The following is a 20,804-nucleotide window of genomic DNA, read 5'->3' as shown; positions in this document are numbered from 1 at the left end:
TCCTGTCACCCACCTCAAAGGGGATGGCATATCCAAGATGGCAGCTCCTCAGTGGCCACAAGGAGAGGCGGGAAGCCAGTAAGTGGTGAGGATGGGGGAACAGCAAGGAGGGGGGGAGGTTGGGGGAACTGGACTGCTCTGGCTGGTTGAAAGGCCAGCCCTCTCTTGGGCCCATCCCTGAGCTAGGAAGTCAGTAAGGAGGGTCCCCACAGACATGGGTGGCCATTGTATGGCCAGTGGGTAATGAGACATCGCTAAATCAGAACCAAAAAAGGGACAGAATGGGAGGGAGTGGGGGACATGGCAGAAATACAAAAACCCCAGTCCTGCCGGCCAGGCAAGCCCCTGGTGAAGCAGGTTCACCCCGAAGACCTTGGCCTCGCCCACGTCCCCATGGCCTTCCTGACTCCCTTCTCGCCTGGGGCACAGAATTGGATTCTACATCTGTGGTGGGTTTTTTTTTTTATTATTTTGTACAAAAATAAATCAGCTTTTAGGAATCTTTTTGCGCTCTCGCTCACTCGCTCTCTCTCTTTTTATTTTTTTTTGTCTTTTCAACTTTTCATAGAAGTTGGTTGCAACTTGTAAACATGTTTTTAAATTAAGATAAAGTATAGTACCCGTTCTGTTACAAAGTGCCGAGACTTCTATTGGGGTTGGTTGTCATGTTTTTGTTTCCTTTCGTTTTGTAAAATCTTTTTATTGCTTTTGTGACATTGGAACTTCTGGACTCTTCTCTCCCTCTTCCCTGCCACCGTAAGACCCTGGGTTCCCTCTGCCCTTGGCTGTCTCACCCCACACTTGTCTGCTCCTCTGAGGAAAAGTTATATCTTATATATATCTCTCTCTCTTTCTATATATATATATATAAATTTTGTTTTTATGGAGGAAAAGAGGGGAAAACAATCTAAAAAGTGCTTTAAAAAATTGGAAGAGGGCTGAGGGGAGAGGTGGGGAGGGGGTGAAGACAAGTTTTAAATCTCCAAACTTTAAATGGGGGTCTGAGTGACCTGGGTCAGGGGACACAGACAGAGTTGATGGGGGCGCTCTGAGAGGTGGCCCCTGGGTGCCCCACTGGGTTTTAAGTGCCATGAAGGAAGGCAACAGAAGCCCCTGGGAGCCATCCTGGTGCCCCCTCTTCCCGTCTTCTCCCCTTTCTCCACACCTGGAAATAAATAGGTTTGTGTTGCAGTGGCCAGGAGATACAGGGGACCACAGACAAGGATAGGAGGCAAGGAGGCTGTGAGGGAGATCGAGGGGGAAGACCCCCACTTAATAAGTGCCCTGAGGAAGGAGGGTGGGGGTAGGTTCAGGGACCATTTTAACGTCCGCTCACAGCAGACAGAAATCATTTAAGGTCTTGTCTGAAAGACTCATAGAAACCAGCAAGGGGAGAAAAACTAAAGCCCACCCCAGTCCTGCCTCGCCCCCTCCCTCCCACAGCAGCCCTCATCCCTGCCCGGAACCTGGGACCCTGCCCAGGTCTCGAATGGAATCCCAGACCCCATGCTGGGGGCGCCCAGTGGGTGGGGGGGACTCAGAACCCCTGTCCCACAAACCCCAAACCAAGCCCCGAAACCCATGGACGGGGTGGAGGGAAAGGGGAGTTGGGGGTGGAGGGCAAGAGTTCCCGTGGAGGGAGAGAACTTCATGAAAGAGAAAAATCTGAGAAAAGCACTATCCTAGATCTTGTGATGCTTCATATATATATATCTGAATATATATATATATATATATCGATATAGATATCTGTATATAGATAGATTTTTTTTGTGTTTTTTGGGGGGTGGTGGGTGATTTTCTCTCTCTCTCTCTCTCTCCTCTCTCTCTCTCTCTCTCTCTCGGGTTTGTTTTCTCTTTTTGGTTTTCAGGCGAGTCCAGCCGCGAAGCTGCCGTCGGCAGGGTTCCCAGTGGCCCCATCACCACCCCCTCCACCAGCACCCGCTACATTCAACCTGCCCAGGCCATCAGGGCTGGCCTCCTCCTCGTCCTCGTCCTCGTCCTTAAAGTGCTTCTCCTGGCCATTGCGCCGGGCCTCAGGGGAGCCAGGTGGGGCGGAGGCGCTGGGCGGTGCAGTGGCCCCAGGGCCAGGGTCGGGTCCCCCGAGCCCCCCGCCCCGGACTCGGGGCTTGCGGCCACGGCGTGAGGGGACGCCATTACAGCCGTCTTTCTTGAGGTGTCTGTGCAGGTGGTCGGAGCGGACGAAGGTCTTGCAGCAGCTGTCACACTGGTAGGGCCGCAGGCCGGTGTGCACACGCATGTGGTTTTTCAGGTCGTAGTTGTGGGCGAAGGCCGCCCCGCACTGCTGGCACAGGTACGGCTTCTCACCTGTGTGCTTCCTCATGTGCACCTTGAGCTTGTCCTGCCTGTGGAGGGGGCAAGAGTCAGTGGGCGCTGTGCTGGGCCCCCTACCGGACAACCCCCCAACTCATGCTGGCCTTGAGGCTGAAACTATGACCGAAAGGCAGGCTGTGGCTAGGGATAGTTCTGGGTACAATGGGACAAGGAGCCAGAGGCCTCTCAAAGGTCTAGAAAGGGCCTTGGGCCCTGCTTGCTGTGTGGCCTTGGGCAAAAGCTGAACCTCTCTGAATCCCTCCTTATCCATAGGAGGACGGTAACTGGCCTCCTGCCTGGGGCTCTACCACGTCTCCCAGGTGCTCTGCCCAGACCACTGCATGGGGCCAGTCACAGAGGGGGCGGCAGGGACTCAGACTATGCGAGGAGAATACAGAGATTTCCCCAACTGAGGCTCAGAGAGGGGAAGTGACTTGCACCGAGTTGCACAGCGGGTCAGGGGCTGCGAGGTGGAGTCAGCTCCAGTTTCATCACCCCAGACCGTGGCCAGTGTAATTATAGCCCCGCTGCCACAGGCCCCGCTTACTCAACTCTCTAATGTGACTCAGAGGGGCCTCTGGGCTCCTGGGCCTGGAGGAAGGGGTGGGGGCTGGGGCCCCGGGTCAGGGACAGAGAGCAGCCAGGTGAGTGCATGAGGGAAAGAGGTTTGGCCTGGTCCCTCTATGCTTCAGTTTCCTTGACTGGCAAATGGGATCAGCCCTGGGTTGGGAATAGGATGGCCAAGAGAACTCCAGGTCAGAATGAAATAGCCTGAGGCCTGTGGTTGGGGTCAGAGGTCAGCTTGGTCACTTCTGCAGACCCTGGCTTGCTGAGCCCTCACGAAGCCGTTCCTCTCAGGTGCAGAGACCCTGAAGGGCAAGGCCCATAGCCATCTCCATGCCCCATCTGGAGGAGGATGGAGCCCCCAAAACTAAAAGAACCACAATCTCACCAAAGGGGTGAGCCAGGCCACCAATTACACTGCTTGCCTCTGGTAGCTGTCCTTTGCCCCCTGCCTGATATTCCTGGGCCCTGCACTCCAGGCCACACCCTCCTGTTCTGGCCTGTAGGAAAGGGGGCCAGGGGTCAGCCCCCAGGTCCTCTTCCCAAGGGGCAGAGCTGGGAAGCTGGGACAATGCCTTCTTTCTTCAGTCTGGGTGGGTGTGGCTGGGGGAACCCCAGGGTGGGTGGGGGTATGGGGTGGTGCTGAGTCACCCAGCCTGGCCAGGCCCCTGCACGTCAACCCCTCCACCCCCACTAGACTGGCCTACAAGGCCCAGTCAGCTACCTCTGGACTTTTAAGACCAAATCACAAATTTCCCCAGCCAGACCTCAAACTCCTGCCCCAGGACCAAGCCCAGTGGCTCCTGAGCCAATTTCCCTCCCCTGACTGCAGTGGTCCCCTGAGCTGAACTGGTCTCACAGTCCTTGTACTGGCTGTTCCCTCTGCCTGAACCTTCCACCAAGACTCCTTCCCTCACCTCCTTCAGGTCTCAGCTCTGTTTAAAGCAGCACCCACAGCTTTCCCCTCCCTTTGTTCTCGGCTCTCTTCACGTTCCACCAGCTGGTGCTATCAGTTCTTTGATTTTATCTCACGCAAGCTTTGTCCATGGGGATTTTGGCCTATCTCTCCACTTCTGCATCCCCAGCGCCTAGAACAGGGCCTGGCACCCAGAAGGTGCCCCATAAATGTTGGCCGAATGAAGTAAGTTTCCAGACTCACAGGAGACTTAAAGTGACTCAAACAACTGAGCTCCCTGCTCCCTACTAGGCTGTTGGCCTCTCCCAAAGCAAAAATTCTCCTCCATCCCAAGAACCTCCTCTGGGAGAGCGCCAACCCTGTGCTCCTTCTCCCGGCTCCCTAAGCACCACCTGGCATGTTTATGTTCTATGCAGTCATTGGTTTAGTGCCTGCACCCAAAGGCTGCTCTGGAGGGACACACTGGGGGAGGGCACCCCAAAATGAATAAGGTGCTGCTGCCTATGTCCCTGGAGGCTGTGTGTGTGTGTGTGTGTGTGTGTGTGTGTGTGTGTCTGCACGTAGCTGCAATTTGAGCAAAGGACCCAGGAAGCCACCCAACACCCTCCACCCCCGCCAGTGGCGCTGGCTCACCTGGTGAATCGGACCTTGCAGATGTTGCATTCATAGGGCTTCTCACCGGTGTGGGTCCGGATATGCCGCGGGAGCTTGCCGGCGCCCTGGATGACCTTCTCACAGATGGGGCACTTCTGGAAGGCCTTGGCCCGGATCTTCTTCTCCACCTTCTGCGACCAAGCCGGGTAGACGTCGCTGTCATGGGTACTGCTGAAATACTTCAGATAGTAGTCCATGACACCCTTGTCGTCTGCCCTCGACTCGTCGTCGCTGTCCCCCGCCGCCGCTGACCCCGCCCGGCCCACCGACGACATCATCTGTTGTAGCAGTGTGCTGGCCGCAAGCCCGTCCGCATCGGTCCCATCGCCGTCCTCACCCTCAGCTGTTCCCGACAGGAAGCCAGGAGAGTCCCCTGGCTCTGGGGCTACTTCTGACAGTGAGACCTCCTCCTCCCCACCCCGGCCATAGTGGCCGTTCTGTGTGGCAGCTGGAGGGGCCACGGAAGGTGGAAAGAGGCCCCCTGCAGGGGTATCCTCATCCCGCTCTGGCCACAGACCCGGGTTGCTGTCGCCCTCGTCCCCATCCCCGGCTGGGGGCCGCTCAGCCGGGGGGCCAGGTCCATAGAAGTCCAAGCCATTGCAGTCACCTGCAGCCACGGCAGCCACAGCTGCAGCCACGGCCTCCTTGGTGGCGTCCAGGTCATCCTCAGATGCGCCAAAGGCTGACCATGGAAAGCTGGCGGCGGCGGCAGCTGCAGCAGCGGCTGCGGGGGGCAGGCTGTTCATGGGGTTACTCTGGAAGAACTCGAGGTACTCCTTGGCACGGAGGAGGTTTCGCTGATCAATTTGATCTACCAGGTCCAGCTGCCCAGCATCAGTGCCCGCATCGGCTGCCAGGATCTGCCTGTCAAGGAGGTCGGCGCAGACGTGGCTCACGGCGGGTATCTCCAACAGGCGGGCAGCACTGAGGATGTCACTCACGTTGGCTGTGCTGACAGTCAGCGTGGCCGTATAGGCAAAGTCCATGAGAGCTGTGAGCGCCTCGGCACTGACGAAGTCAATCTCGTACACGTTCTGCTGATCTACCACAGCGCCGGATGTGAACAGCTTCTTGAAGTACTGGCTGCAGGCCGCCAGCACGGAGCGGTGCGTGGGAAACTCTCGGCCCTCCACCAGGATCACCACGTCACACAGCAGGCCTTGTGTCCGCTGCTCGTTGAGCCCACTCAGAATGTCACTGCTGTGGTCGGGGAACGGAATCCCAATGGGGCCGTCCACGCCGCCGGCCATTTTCCGCGCCGAGACCTACAGCACCAGAGAGGAAGGGGTGGTCGTGAATATGGGAGGGACCCACCAAGGCTTAAGATCCTCAGAGTAGTGCCCCACCCTGTTTCCCCAGATGTGCACCAGGGCAGTCCATGTCTGGTTCTGCAGAACGTGAGGTTATGCTAGCAAAACTCACACTGGGTGCTTGAGAGCTGAAGACTGGCACCCGCCCCTTCACTAGAGAGCTCACAGGCATGCCAAAGGGCAATGTGAGGTGATGTGGGAGCATACAGTAGGTGCTCAATAAACGCCTCAATACAAGCTGTTTCCTAATGAATCTGAGTGCAGGCTTCTACCCATACTCTCTCTAGGAGGCGCTGGTGGCGATATTCACAAGGCTCCTACTGTACACTGTCATGCCTGAGCCCCCGGCAGTCCCATAGGGCAGCACCATCTCTACTGCCGAAGTGTGAAGACAGGGCTCAGGGAGAGGAGGCCATGTGCCCAAGGCCCCATACCTCTGCCCCAACCAATATCCAACTGGCTTGGCTGTGCATCCCAGCAGTCCCCTCGGCCTCTCTGACCCTCACGGCCGCACGGTGAGGCCGAGTTCTCTTGGGGCCTCTGAAGCCAAGGCCTAGCTGGGGTCACTGAGGCCATGGGTTTGCCCTGGTGTGGGGTGGCAGTGACTCTGAAGGACAAACCCCTTTCTGCCCCATTGGAGCCCCCAGGACAGCGTGGCCCTGGCAGTGAATAATGGGGAAACCAGGCCACCTGACGCTCCCTTTCCCTGTCACCCCAGCCACCCCATCAAGGAGGAGCAGGGGACTAGGGCCTCCTGCCTGCCCAGCTCTCTCCAGCTTTCAACCCCCCGACTGCCCTGTAAAGCCAGGACAAGGCCCTGCCACTTTCTGGGCCTCAATCTCCCCATCTGTCAAATGGGCAGAAGCCTTTGGAAGAGCAGGCCATTGAGAGAACTCTGTCTGTCCCACCCCTCTCCCCACCCCTCCTTTTTTCCGCCTTCCCCTGGGCTGTGACTCATCCACCCACTCGGGCGCTTGTGCAACCCTCTGGCTCCTGTCCCCACCCCTCCACCCTCTCCGGGGAGCCCCCGGCTGTCCCAAGCCACCCAACACAACCCACATTCCTCCAGGCCCAACCAGCTGGCTCTTGGGCCACAGCTCGTGGACAGCAGGGAGTGGGCTGAGCTGGGCTTCCTCAGCCTCCTAAGGACCCCAGCCTCTCAGCCAAGCAGCCCAGCCCAACTCTAACCCAGATCCCTCTTGCAGTGCTGTGAGTGGGATTCAGGTAGCTGGCCCAGCAAGGGAGCCCAGGGTTGGTCCGGCAGGGTACAAGGCCAGGATGGAACTGTCCCGACCCAGGGCTGCCCTGGGAGTGGGGTCTAGGCCTCAGAGCTGACAGAGGCCTTTGTGCAATGCTCAGGCAGGCACTACACTTCCCAGGACGTCTCTCTCCAAGGCCCGCCCTCTTTCTTGCAGACTGCACCAGCTGCTCCGCTGGCCCCTCTGTTCTGCCAGCCCTGGGGGGGGAGGGGGGTCAGCTCAGATGTGGCTGCTGAGAGCAGGAGGATGGAGGTCAACCCCATCTGAGGATCGATCAGCCATCAGAGGAGCCCCCTGTGGTGGCTTCCACCCCCTTCCACCATCTGCTGTCTGGCCTCTGAGCTCCAGAGAGTAAATGGAATCAGACTAGCCTCGCCCCTCCTTATTTTCCGCCCCATCCAGGCGACCGACACCCCAAGATGGCGACCCTAGCCCTGCTTGCCATTGTCCCCCAGGTGCCCCTAGGGTCCCCTTGGACCTTGAGGTATCTCCAGGGGTCTCAAGGTCACAACCTGAAATAGTTCAGGTGACTCACCCCCACCCTCCCTCAAGCACTGAGCACACCAGGCCAGGGGGCCAGCACAGCCCTACTTTAAGTGTTAAGATACCCAGGCTCCCTCCCGCTTTGCCAGAAGCCACCCAGATGGAAAGGTGCAAGCTTGGGCCTCAAACCTGACCCGGGACACTGGTCTCCACTAGGGGGATGAAGTGGGCCATGTGCAAAGGGCCTAGAGCGGCGGTCGCCAACTGGTGGTCCCGACCGTGAGGTCCAAAAGGTTGGCGACCGCTGGTTTAAGGAAACCTTTGGAGCAGTGGTTGCCAACTAGTGGTCCATGAGGTCTGAAAGGTTGGTGACCGCTGGCCTAGAGTATCCATATCCCTGTCCTCTCCCAGTTGGAGCTTCTATTCCCCAGATAATCATCAGAGACCCTCCCTCAAAGGGCAGGGCCTGGGGAAGTATCAACCAAGGAAAGTCCCCATGAGAGTAGCATGATTCCCCCATTTTACAGATGAGAAAACCAAGGCCCAGAGACTTATAAAATCCTGCCAAAGGGTGCCCAGCAAGGCTGATCCATACGTTTTGGGGTCCAGGAGCTGATAGAGGTCAGAGGCTGGCCCCCGACCTACCCAACAAGCCATTATCTCTTTCCTCACCCTGGAAACTAAACTGGCTCTGCAGACACCTGACCCACACCCTCTCTCCAGGAACACATCTCAACTGCCTACCATGCCCAGAGCCACTGCCCCATCTGGGTCTCTCAGGGTTCTCCCTCTAAGAAAGTCAGGGTTCTCCCTCTAAGAAAGTCAGGGTTCTCCCTCTAAGAAAGAAGTGGAAGAGCCTGTTAGATGGGAAAAGGACAGCTGAGCCCTCTTGGTGGGTCAGGTGGGGCCTGGAAGGAAAACACCCACTGTGTGCCTTGGGATTGTCTCAACAGGAGCGCTTCACCTAGAAGGTACTCTGGAAGTGGGGGTTTCCTTGGTAGTGACAATCCAACAAAACTTCTTTCCTCCAGGAAAGTACCACTCCCATGACAGCCAGTGCTAGGGTCCCCAGAGCTCAGGATCACCTGGGTTGTCCTTCATCACAACTCCACCCCCCAGAGAGCCTGCCCTCCTGGGATTTCCGGGGCCTCTGTTGACTCCTCAAGCTAAGGGGCAGGCCTCAGCAGGCTCCTCCTGGGCTGGAAGTGGGGTGCCCTCCTCCCTCTGGGCCACTCCTAGGCCCCTATGCTGGGCCCTCCCTTGGGTGGCGCACAGTAGGAGCACAGCATTCAACAAGAACCAAAGACGCTATGGGCTGGAGAGAGCCCACACCCAGCCCCACCCACCCAGCTAACTGACACACCCAGGACCAGCGGACAGTGCTGCTTCCACCTCCCATCTAACTTAGGATCACTTAGGAGGCAGGACCTCCTCTGGTGGGTTTCCTCCGTGCCTGGGAACGTTCAGGAACCAGGCACCTTCATTTCATCCTCTCCACAATAAAGCCCTGGGTTTTACAGAGGAGGAGACTTGGAGAGATGACAAGACTAGCAGCCAGGTGGGGACTAAGACTCTGATCTGAGCTGGCCTGAATTGCTGCCTCTCAACAGCAGGGACACAGGGGTGAGGTCAGGAATGCCTTGACCTGGTCCCACGAACAGCAAGGGTCATCCAGGAAGGACCCCAACATCATAGGAAGGGTGTCCCGGGCATGGGGGACAGCAGAGGAAAAAGGCTGGAGGAGGGTGCTTAGGAGAGGGGACTTGGGGAAGGAGAGGCTGCATTAACAGGCGGCTTTCCAAGGTCAGGCAAAAGGTGAGGATTGGGGCTGGGCCTCCTCCTCCCACCCACACTCCTCAGGAAAAACAGGGGATGGCCAGCAGGGGGTAGGCAGGTCATCACCAGCCAAGGCCTTCCTGGAGGAGTGTTTGGGACAGGGGCAGCTTCATTAGGGGGTCAAGACCCCTGCAGTCCCCCACCCAGAGAATACAAAAAGAAACCAAAGAAACATTAAACACCTACTACGTGCCAGGCCTGGAAGCCCAGATCCAAACCCCAACTCCTCCACTTCCAAGCTGGGTGACCTTGGGCAAGAGGCAGCAACCCTCTGTGCCTCAGTTTCCTCAGGGGTCATGACAGTGGCAAGAGGGCTGGGGGTACTCTAGGTCCAGAGTCCCACTCTCATCCATTCAGCAAACATTGCCTGGGGACCTACTATGTGCCAGTGCAACCCCAACAAGGCTGTTCGCCTCCCCCTTGTGGATGAGGGGCTTTTTGAACTTCATTTCTGAATGTTATTCCAGCCACCTCACCACCCACTCTGTGCCAAGGAAGTGGGTCATGGTGCCCAAGGAAGAAACCAGGGGAGCAAAACCAGGCACAGAGAGGGTGGGCGGCTGGTCCAAGGTCACAAAGCAAGCCTAGTGCCCAGGTTCAGCTGCCAGGCTCACGCCCGGCCGCCCCCTCCCCCTCCCAGGCACACAGCCTGTGTTGCAAGGTTGGTCCCGCCGGGTTACCCTGCCCTGACTTGGTGCCAATCCCCGCCTGGCCCAGTCCCTGGCTGGGGGTTTAATGGGACAGGAATTCAGCATCTCGACTGGGGGGGGAGGGGGCAACAAAGGCCCAGAGTGGCTGCTGGCTGCCCCCTGCCAGCCTGCCCCCTACCCCCCTGCCCTCACAGGCCTCCCTCTGGCCAGACACCAGCAAACAGGCCTTCGGCCATTTTATGTGTCCATTTATTGCCCTAAATGGGGAGGGGCTTCCTGCCCCAGCCTTAAAGGGCCAGAGGCAGGAAGGCTGCAGGCCTAGTGGGAAGTGTTTGTGTGGGGGTGAGGGTGGGAGGATGAGGTCATGGGGATCCCATCTGACCCCCAACTCATGGGTGGGGCTCAGGCTCACCCTGTTCCCACGCTTTGAGTGCTGTCATGGACCAGGAAGTACAGCCCCAACACCAAGACGGGGTTCCAAGAGGAAGCCCCGGGAAGACAGCCATTCAGGGTGAGGTAGAAGGAAGCAGCTTCCCGTCACTGCGGTAAGCAAAGCCGGGCTGCGAAGAATCCCATCACTGTCTACCCTGCCTTGCTCAGGCTGCACCTGCTTATCCAAGATGCCCGTGAGAGGCCTGGGTGACCTCTAGGAGCTCTGCTCCTTCTGCTTCCAGACCTCTCCTTCTCCCTCCCCCAGGCCTGCTTGTCACCTGGAGCTCTGGCACTGGCACAACCCCCACCCCCACCCCCAGCAGGTGGAGGTCTCTGCGTGGAAGCCCCAAAGGGGGGCTCAGTCTGTTGAGGCCCTAGTGTCCTGTGCCCATAAATCCAGCCAGTTCCCTCCCAAAAAACACATCCTGATGGGAGGTGGGACTAGGCCTTGTTTTCCAGTTAAACCAGAAAGGTGTGGGTGGGGAAGCTTCTACCAAGTGGCTGTCCACAGCCTGCTGGGAGGACAGATGGAGGGGCTGGTCCTTTGGCCATGCTCCTCAGAAGAGCCAGATTCTCCAGGTGGCACCAGCGCTTTGGTGCTCCAAGCACGGGCCTCGGCCCCAAGGACAGTCGAGGTCTGATCTCAATGATCTCAACATCCATTCTTACAGCTCTGGGAGGCAGGGTCGCTGCCCCACTTTACAGCAGGAAACTGAGGCTCCGAGAGAGAAAAGCTACTTGCCCAGGTACACAGCAGAGGCGGATTTGCTCACCGGCCACCTGGCCCCATCTGGCCTAACTAGTCTTCCCAGGGCTCCTTCCCCTCCCCCACCAGACTGCCCCTGGGTACCAGCAGATGGCTAAATCCCCCACCCTGGGGGCCTTGGGGCTGAGGGACAGCTTATTCTCACGCCCCCTCAGAGCGGCCTGATGACGGCCCAGAAAAGGAAAAGGCTTGCCAGAGGTCACACAGGGCACTTGGGGCAGGGCTGGAGTCCAGCCAACATCTGTGAACTCAGGGAAGGGCCCTGACCCCAAGGGGCATCAACACAGGCATGCAGGAGGGGCTCCCCCGAGGTCCTGACACTGCACAGCAGTCGCTCCACAAACATTCCTGAGGAATCACTGAGTATGTCCTCACAACGACACTGTTGGGCCGAAGGTAACCTCCTCATGGTACTGATGGGAAAATTAAAGGTGGCAGCGGGGAAGTGACCTCCCTCCGTGGACCTCAGGTGGAGCCGAAGGCCAGGCTGGGATTGGACCACACTGGCCCCCACCCAAGCCTGTTCCTCTGGTCCCCTCTGACCAGGGCGGCCCGGGTGGTTTATGGTCTCTCAGGTGCCTGGAACCAAGGTGACAGGTGGGGATGCCGAGTGTCTCAGGCACCCAGCAGGCGCAGAATCCCTGTTGTTCCCTGAGCTGCCCCAGGTGCTTCCTCCATGAGAGAAAAAGAGAGAACAGGTCGTCTACAGGCACCACCTGGGGGACCCTACAACAAGTCTATGTTACGGGGGGGACACAGGCTTCGAGAGGCCAAGGGGCATGTCCAAAGCCACAGATCAAGAGCACTGGCACTGGCAACCCCAGCAGCGCCCCTCGTAGGGCTGGCTCTGCTTCAGAGGGGCTGGCCCTGAGTCCTGGCTCTCGTGAGGTGATCTCCTCAGGTGTAATGGGTCATAAAACAAAGAGCCCTGCCCGTCTCTGATGGCCAAGGTGCAGGACTGGGGCTTGGAGGGGGCAAGAAAGGGCCTGGCAGGCCTTAAAGGTGCCTGCCAGCGAAAGCTGGGAGACAGGGAACTGGGACTCGTGCTGTGTGACCTTGGGCACCCAGGTTCTCTCTGAGCCTCATTATTCTTTGGGCAAAGGGTTCAATAAGCCCCGGGAAGACTCCATTTGGCCAACAGGTGCCTGCTGTCAACCTCCTGGCCCTCTGGAAGACAGGTGGGCAGACGGCCCTCAGCTGGGACGCAGGGAGGACTTTGGACAAGTCCTGAGCCGGAAGGCAGACCACAGGGGTCAGAACCAGCTTTGGCTGGGTGACCTTGGGCTGCTCTCTGCTTCCCCTGGGCCTCAGTCTCCCCTGCCCAACAAGGAACCCGCTCTGAGGTTGCTGTAAGCCCCTGACTTCCCACACTCGTGTTTAGCCTCCCCTCTGAGCCTTGGTTTCCTCAAATGTTGTTGGGGACTGCCACCGGCCTGACCCAGCTGCTGGTCAGAAGGCCCCAAGGAAAAGAAAGGAAGTAAAAAAACAAACACAGGACTTGCTAGTGCCCTGGAACCTTCCCCACTGGACGAAGGCGGTGCTCTGCCTGCTGGGTCTCAGTCTCCCACACAGAGAAAGGGACGCATCCACTCCCTGCAGCCACCCCAGCAGCTTCTCCGAGGGCCTCTGCTCAGAGCTGTATGGCTCCCAGCACGCCAGGGTGCTGACTGGCCACCCGGCAGCCAATCAGAACTGAATAATAAATACCCCCCCAGAGTGACCCACGAATTAAAATTTCAGTGTCCCCGATGGCTCCTCTTTCTTCATTAGGCATGCGGATCCCAGGGCTTCGCTCTTCCAGCCACTGGCTCCTGCCCCCCCTACTCCCCCAGGCTCTTGTCTCCACAGCGATGGCTGGCGGTAAACAGAGACCCGAGCCCAGCTGATAAGTGCCTGGCATGCTCTAGGGGCCCCACTGGGGGGTGGTCCTGGGGGAAAATGCCCCGGGCCTGGAGCAGCAGGGCCGGGCCTGGACTCCCCAGACCTCTCCCAAGACCAGCTCTGCCAATAGGAAGTGATTGGCTGGTCCTGGGGAGGGCCCCCCCAGTGTGGGAGCGGCACACTCAGGGTTACGCCCTGGCCGTGTTGGGTGTGTGTGGGGGGGTGACATGGAATTCTAGCCGCCCTTTCCCTCTCAGGCCAACCCTGCTCCTGAAGGCAGCTGGCAGGGAGAGGGGAAGCACACCAGGCCTGCCACCCATGGGTGAGCCAGGTGGGCACGCCCGGGGAAGGGGCACCAACACCTCTTACTTCCGCCACCTGGCTGGGGGAAGAGAGGAGCTGCCTGCCTCCCCCCCTGCCCATCTGCCAACTGCTGGCTGCATTCCCCAAATATTTAGTGAGTGCCCACTGGGCGCCCCGGCCTGGCTGGACAGTAATCTCTTGCTGCGGTCCACCCGGTTCCCCAGCCAGCGCGGGCAGTGTCTCCCATAACCCGCAAAGGCCCGAGCCTGGGGGGGGGGGGGGGGAGGCACTCAGCTCCAGCGCTTGGCTCAGGCCCCTGCCCGGTTCCCAGGCCCCGCGCTGGGGAAGAGGGCCGGCTCCTAGCCTAGGGAGGGAGGCGGAGGGCGGATGGCAGCCAGATCCCACCAAGTCCTCTGCCCGGGCTCAGGGTTCGCACGTGGTGGTGGCGTCAAAGGAAAGGAGGGGGGGTCTGGGCCAGAGGAGACAGGGTCACGCGCTTTGGGGGCGCGGGCGGCGGAGAGGCGTGCTCCCTGCCCCCTCTCCCGGGGCCGGGGCCGGGGCCAGGCGGCGGCGCGGGCAGGGCGAGGGGCCAGGCCGGTCCCCCCACCCAGGGATGAGTCAGGCCCGGGCAGGGGCAGGAAGCGGCCCCCTCCCCCGCGCCGGCCGCAGCGCACGGCCCCCGCCCCGGCCTGCGGGGCCCGCCGCACCGCCCGACCGGGGGGCTCCTACCTCCTTCCCGGGTCAGCGGCGAGGGGGCCCGGCCCCGGCGGCGGCGGCGGCGGCGGCGGCAGGGCAGGCTTCCTCCGAGGGGCCGGGAGACGGCAGTGAGCCTGGCTCCGCGCCACCCCCCGCCGCCGGCGGCCAATCCCCACCCGGACTGGGGGGAGGGCGATGCAAATTACCCCGGATCTGGGTCCGCCCGCCCGCCTTCCCCACGCCCGGGCCCGGCCTGCACTAGGCCGCGCATCCCCGGGCTCGCAGGAGAGGCGCGGCCGCTCCGGCCGCCGCCCTCCCCGGGGAGCACCGGGTGGGTGACAGCCCCCCCCCCCCACGACCGGGGCAGGGGGCCGAGAAGAGGGGGGCTGGGGACGGTTACACAACCAGGCAGGGAGGGGCCCCGGGGCGGGAAGGGGGCCGGCCCGCGGGCCGCGCAGCCGGAAGCCGGGGACCGCCACCGGCCCCCGGCGAGGGGAGCCTAGCTTCAGGCCCCGCCCTCAAGCCTGCCTGGCCCGCCCCTGCGCCGCACCGCGCGATCGGCCCGCGCCCATTGGCTTGCCGGCCCGCCACTCACCGCCCCTCCTCCGCACCGCCCCTACCCGCGTGCCGCGGCGGGCCACCGACGCGGGGCACCCTGGGACTCGTAGTCCAAGCTGCCTACCACCTGCCTGCCGCAAACGGCAGGAAGACTACGACGCCCAGAGGAGTCCGCGGGCGCGCCCGCCCACCCGGACACCCTACCCCTTCCCCCTCCTTTGCAAAGCCCCCCTCCCTGTTTCTCAGCCCCCTCCCCCCTATATCCCATGGAGCTCAATCCTGGCCAATTCCAACGTATACACGCAGCACCGAATTGGCCCCGGGAAGTGGGGAGAGCGCCCCCAGTACTCAGCAGCAAACTTAGCACGCGACGCGGCCCCCTTCTTCCCACGCCGGCTCCCCCACCCTCAGTGCAGCCCCGCTTCCCCTCCCCCGCTTTCCGCGCGCCTGGGAGCCCCGAAAAGCCATGCACCCGGGGGGTGGGGAGCAGGCAGTTGGCGCACAAGCCCATGCACTTCGCCCCCAATTCCACCTCCCAGGAGGCGCCCCCTCCCCGGGCTCGGGATCCAGAGCGCCTCCAGCCTCCCGGCAGCTGCAAACCACCCCCTCCTCTGAAACTTGCGGGACGTCCCTGGCTCCCCCGGTCTCCCCTTCCCGAGAGAGCACGGGTGGGCGCAGAGCCCCCGGTTCGTCCTCGCACTGCACCCTGTGCTGGGGACCGCGCCGGGCGCTGACTTACCTCGCGGGGCCGGGCCGGGGCCGGGCTGGGCCGGGGCGCGCGGGACCGGGGCCCGGAGTTGGGACTGGGCTCCTCACCCGCTCGCCTCCGGGGTCTGCGTCTCGCTCTTCCCCTCGCTCGCCCTCCCCTCGTCTCTCCCTCGCTCCGGCGGCGGCGGCGGCGGCGTCACTGCCCCTACAGTAACTGTACAGTACAGCCAAAGCCCCGTATGATGCTCGCGACTCCCTTCCTGGTTTCTCCGAGGGCAAGAGGGGTCCTCCCTTGTCTTAAAGGTGCCGCAGCCGCCGGCCCCCCCCCCCCCGCGCCCAGCCCGCCCCCCCCTCCCCGGCCTCGGAGGCCAGAACAGGCTCGGCAGGTCCCCTCTTGCCACGTCTCTGCCCTCCCGTGGGGCTTCGCCCGCTGCGCCAGGGAGACCGAGCTGTTATTAGGTTTTGTCAAGTTGGGGGGGGGGTCCAGCCCGCCCCCAGGGTGCCCCCCTTCCTCTGACCTCTCCGCCCCGCTGCGCGGCGCCGTGCCAGCTTGCCAGCTTATCTGGCCCCAGAGCTCCCCGGGGCGCGGGGGGAGCGGGCCCCCCGGGGTGGAGGGGGTGGGGGACGCCAGATAAACAGGCCCCCAGCCTCCGCGCAGGGGCGGGTGCGCGGGGGGGCGCGCGCTTTGCCCCCGATGCCTGGGGCGTGGCAGGATGGCAGCGGGGGCGGGGAGGGCTGTGCGCACTGCTAGGACCGACGCGGGCGTGGGTCGCGGCTGCCCCGGCAGCGGAGGGAGGCGGAGGGGGGGCAACGGGGTGGGAACCCTGGGCCGGCCGCCGGCGCTCCCGGGGCCTCAGTTTGCCCCGCCGCAGAAGGAACCTGGGGGCGGGCTTTGGGGTGACTCCTCGGGTCCGCTGGGCTCCCGGGTCCCTAAAAGAAACAGCCAACCTGCCCGCCCGCGATTATATAAAGGAGTCGCCTCCGCCCGCTGCGCCAGAGGCTAGGGGGTAGGGGTTGGCGAGGGGCGGGCTGGGCGGTTGTTTTCCAGGCTTCCCGAGCTCCCCCACCCGACAGCGGGCGGCTGGGCGGGACAGGGACCCGGCCCCGGACGCCCGGGTCCTGCGGGCCGCTCCCCAAAGGGTCTGCGTGGCTCCGGAGGGGCGGAGGTGGGGAGTGGGCAGGCGTTGGCTCAGCCAACTTTTTTTCCCCTTGTCCATTTCTCCCACTTCCTCCCCGGTCGTGGGAGAGGTCTGGCGGGGGACGGGGGAGGAGGGGACGGCGGGGAGAACAGCCCGACCCGGGCCGGCCGCTGCCCTGCCCGCTGCACACAGTAGGCGCCCAGGGGGGGAGGGCTGGCTGGTGCCATCAGCCGCCTGAGGGGCGTCGGGCCTCAGTTTCCTCTTCCTCATTCCCATGGACCGAGAGGGTTGACACCTGCTATAGCTGCCGTTCACTGAGCATTTCTCAAGTTGCTGGCTCTGCCCGGGGTTCTGTTGACCTCCATTGGAACATCTAATCGCACTGTCATGATCATTAGTTATTAGAATTATTACCACCATTACCTGACAGGCAGGAAACGTCGGCCACCAGAGGTGGAATGGACCTTGTCTGTCCTCTGGACGTCAAAGCTTTCCTCCCCTCCCCCCCTCACTTGATTGCCTTGTCACGCAAAGTGTTAAAAGCGCCTTTAAACTCCCAAACATTGGATCGGCTTTTGTAATAATAATTTGGCTTCAAGGGGAACCCCAGGAGACCACCAGGGGGGAAGTGACAGCCCCAGGACCAGAAGCCTTAAACTAGCCCCATTAGGTGGGAAGGGACTGAGGGAGGGGCCAGTGGATACAGGGAGAGGGTGGAACCAGGGACTTTGCTCTAACGACCCTGCCTGGCACCGAAGCCCTGCTTCCTTCTTTAACCACCCTGCTATCAGCCCTGGGACTAAAAGGGCCCAGTGGCAGCACCATGTGCAGGTCTCAGGGTTGCGCTTGGACTCCTGCAGATAACCCAAGTTCAGGCCTTAGTCCCCAATCGTTTTAGTCTCCCCACCCCCTCCTAAGCTCCTAGCGGTGAGTCAGTTTCCCTACCACCGCCACCACCACCCAGCCTCAGATACCCTGCATTGGTTCTCCACAGTTGATAAACTGACTCAGAAGGGGAAGGGAACTCCGGTGTGAAATTGGTATTTAATCTAATCCTGATGACTCCCTGGGGAAAAGCAGGGGTTCTATGATTGATTCCACCTTACATTTGAGGAAACTGAGGCCCAGGGAGGGACCATGAGCAAGGATGTTGACACCCGCATTCACCTGGCTCTGGACCTTGCCAGGACGGCTGGGGGTGGAGTCCTTCAGGAATTGCCAGGTGGCATACCCCTACTCCATGCACACTCCTAGCTGGGTAGTGAAAACAGAAGGAGGGAGGGAGGCAAAGACTTATCCTGACACCTCAGTCTCTACTCCCCCCCCCAAAAAAAATACTCAAGTAGATACTGTTTTGAAATATAGTACATTAGAAAAGATGGATTCACTGTGTGACCTATGGCAGGTTATTTAACCTCTCTGATTCTCAGTCTTTTGGAGAGAATAATGGTGGAGACTTCCTAAGGTTGTGACGAGGGAGAAAAAAGATGGTGCCTATTAGGAGGAAAATCCTCAATACATGATAGATGTGATTATGTTGTTGTTATTATTACTACTATTATTATTATTATTATCTGTGCAGAGATGAAATATTTCCAAAGGTGAAAAAGTCATGTCTAGCCTGTGTGGCTCAGTGGTTGAGCATAGACCTATGAACCAGGAGGTCACCGTTGGATTCCTGGTCAGGGCACATGCCCGGTTGCCGGCTTGATCCCCAGTGGGGGGAGTGCAGGAGGCAGCCAATTAATGATTCTCTGTCATTATCTCTCTCTCTCTCTCTCTCTCTCTCTCTCTCTCCCCTTCCTCTCTGAAATCATTACAAAAATATTTTTTTAAAAAAAAGAAAGTGAAAGAAAACACACAGAATGGGAGAAAATATTCGCAAGTCATAGATCTGGTAAGGGTCTACTACTTAGAATATATAAAGAAACCTTGTTGTGTAACCACTATGCTACACACCTAAAACTAATACAAAATAATATTGACTGTAAAGTGTAACTGAAAAATACATTTTTAAAAAAAGAAACCTTGCCCTAACCAGTGTGCCTGAATGGTTAGAGCATCGGCCTGAGCACTGAAAGGTCCCGGGTTCGCGGGAAGCAACCAATTGATGTGTCTCTCTCACATCTCTCTCTCTCTCTCTCTCTCTCTCTCTCTCTGTCTCCTCTCCTCCCCTCCCTTCCACTTTCCCTAAAAATCAATGGAAAAAAGTGTCCTCGAGAGGATAACAACAGCAACAGAAAAGAAACCTTGAACTCAACAATTAAAACACAACCAAAATTTTTTAATGGGCAAAGGATTTGAATAGACATTTCTCCCAAAAAAAGATATGCAAATGACCAATAAAGCTCATGAAAAGTTGCCCAACATCCTTAGTCATTAGGGAAATGCAAATCAAACCACCAGGAGACACCGCTTCACCCCCACCAAGAGGCTAGAATAAAGGGATCCAACTACCAAGTGTAGGTAAGGCAGGGAGGACCGGAGCCCTCGTCCACAGCGGGTGGGAATGGAAAATGGTGCAGGTGCTGTGGAAAACAGTCTGGCAGTTCCTGAAAAGGTGATCATGGAGTAACCATCTGACCCAGCAATTCTTTTTTTTTTTAATATATTTTTTTATTTAAAAAATATATTTTATTGATTTTTTACAGCGAGAAAGGGAGAGGGAGAGGGATAGAGAGTCAGAAACATCAGTGAAAGAGAAACATCAATCAGCTGCCTCCTGCAGGACCCCTACTGGGGATAGAGCCCACAACCCAGGTATATGCTCTTGGCTGGAACTGAACCTGGGACCCTTCAGTCTGCAGGCGGATGCTCTATCCACTAAGCCAAACCGATTAAGGCAGCAATTCCATTTTTTAAAACAAAATATTTTTATTGATTTCAGAGAGAGGAAGCAAAGGGAGAGAGAGAGAGAGATAGAAATATCAATGATGAGAGAGAATAATTAATTAGCTGCCTCCTGCATGCCCCCTACCTGGGAAAGCCCACAACCCAGGCATGTGTCCTGACCAGAAATCAAACCCATGACCTCCTGGTTTATGGGTCAACGTTCAATCACTGAGCCACACCAGCTGGGCTGACCCAGCAATTCCACTCCTAGGTATCCACCCAAGAGAAATGAAAACATCTGTCTGCACAAAACCTTCTACGTGACTATCCATAACAGCACTATTCATAACAGCCAAAGATTAGAAACAGTCCAAATGTCTGTTCATCAGTGAATGAATGGATAATATACTGTGGTCCATTCACACAATGGAATATTACTTGACCATAAAAAGGAGTGAAGCGCTGACACACGCTACAACATAGATGAACCTTGAAAACATGATGCTCAGTGAGAAGCCAGACACAAAAACACACAGTGTGTTTCCATTTATGTGAAAAGTCCAGAACAGGCAAGTTCACAGAGACAGAAAGTGGATTACTGCCCTAACCGGTTTGGCTCAGTGGATAGAGCGTCGGCCTGCGGACTGAAAGGTCCCAGGTTTGATTCCAGTCAAGGGCATATACCATGGTTGTGGGCACATCCCCAGTAGTGGGTGTAGAGGAGGCAGCTGATTGATGTTTCTCTCTCATCGATGTTTCTAACTCTCTAACCTCTTCCTTGCTCTCTGTAAAAAAATCAATAAAATATACTTTAAAAAAAAAAAAAGAAAGTGGATTACTGGTTGCTTGGAAGCTGGGAGGCGTTGGGAGGGAAATGGAGTGACTGTTATTGGTCATGAAGTTTCTTTTTGGGGTGATAAACATGTTCTGAAATTAGATAGTGGTGATGGTTGCACAATCTTGTGAATACTCTACAAACCACTGAATTATACACTTTAAAAGGGTGAATTGTATAGCATGTGAAGTATATCTCACTTAAAAATTATACATATGTGAATATTATTACTTTTTGGTTGAGGAATATTTTGCGGCTTACAAAACTCATATCCTCGTTGTCTCGTTTAATTATCAAAATGCCTAAGCTATTTTAGGAGAATGTGCCTCAGTTCTACAGACGATCATACAGATGCTGACCATGGGAGGTAGGGCTGAAGCACAAGTCTTCTGAGTTTGATGTGTTTCTCACACACACACACACACACACCACAGAGTCCTGCCTCTTATCCAGACCACCATCAAACCCAGAGGATGGGGGGAGTTTTAAAGGTTTCAGGCTCGCCCTGGCTGGTTTGGCTCAGTGGATAGAGTGTTGGCCTGTGGACTGAAAGGTCCCAGGTTCGATTCCGGTCAAGGGCATGTACCTTGGTTGCAGGCACATCCCCAGTAGGGGGTGTGCAGGAGGCAGCTGATGGATGTTTCTCTC

General features: G+C 58.4%; 1 protein-coding gene across 2 annotated transcripts; it reads right to left on the bottom strand.

Annotated features, from left to right (window-relative positions):
- Nucleotides 1-533: 533 nt before the first annotated feature.
- ZBTB7A (zinc finger and BTB domain containing 7A) lies at nt 534-15,659 on the bottom strand. 2 transcript variants are annotated; one of them, XM_059697180.1, is made up of 3 exons: nt 15,382-15,659; nt 4,448-5,733; nt 534-2,366 (listed from the first exon to the last, which is right to left on the bottom strand). In XM_059697180.1, exons 2-3 carry the CDS (start codon nt 5,716-5,718, stop codon nt 1,868-1,870), a joined length of 1,770 nt encoding a protein of 589 aa, XP_059553163.1. In that variant the 5' UTR covers nt 5,719-5,733; nt 15,382-15,659; the 3' UTR covers nt 534-1,867. The 2 variants fall into 2 exon arrangements, with proteins under 2 accessions (XP_059553163.1, XP_059553162.1); XM_059697179.1 differs by lacking the exon at nt 15,382-15,659 and adding an exon at nt 14,118-14,543.
- Nucleotides 15,660-20,804: the final 5,145 nt, after the last annotated feature.

This window comes from Myotis daubentonii, chromosome 5 (assembly GCF_963259705.1).
Source record: "Myotis daubentonii chromosome 5, mMyoDau2.1, whole genome shotgun sequence".
Lineage (NCBI taxonomy): Eukaryota > Metazoa > Chordata > Mammalia > Chiroptera > Vespertilionidae > Myotis > Myotis daubentonii.
The sequence above is the reverse complement of the archived record's forward strand: the minus strand, read 5'-3'. Positions and strand labels throughout refer to the sequence as shown.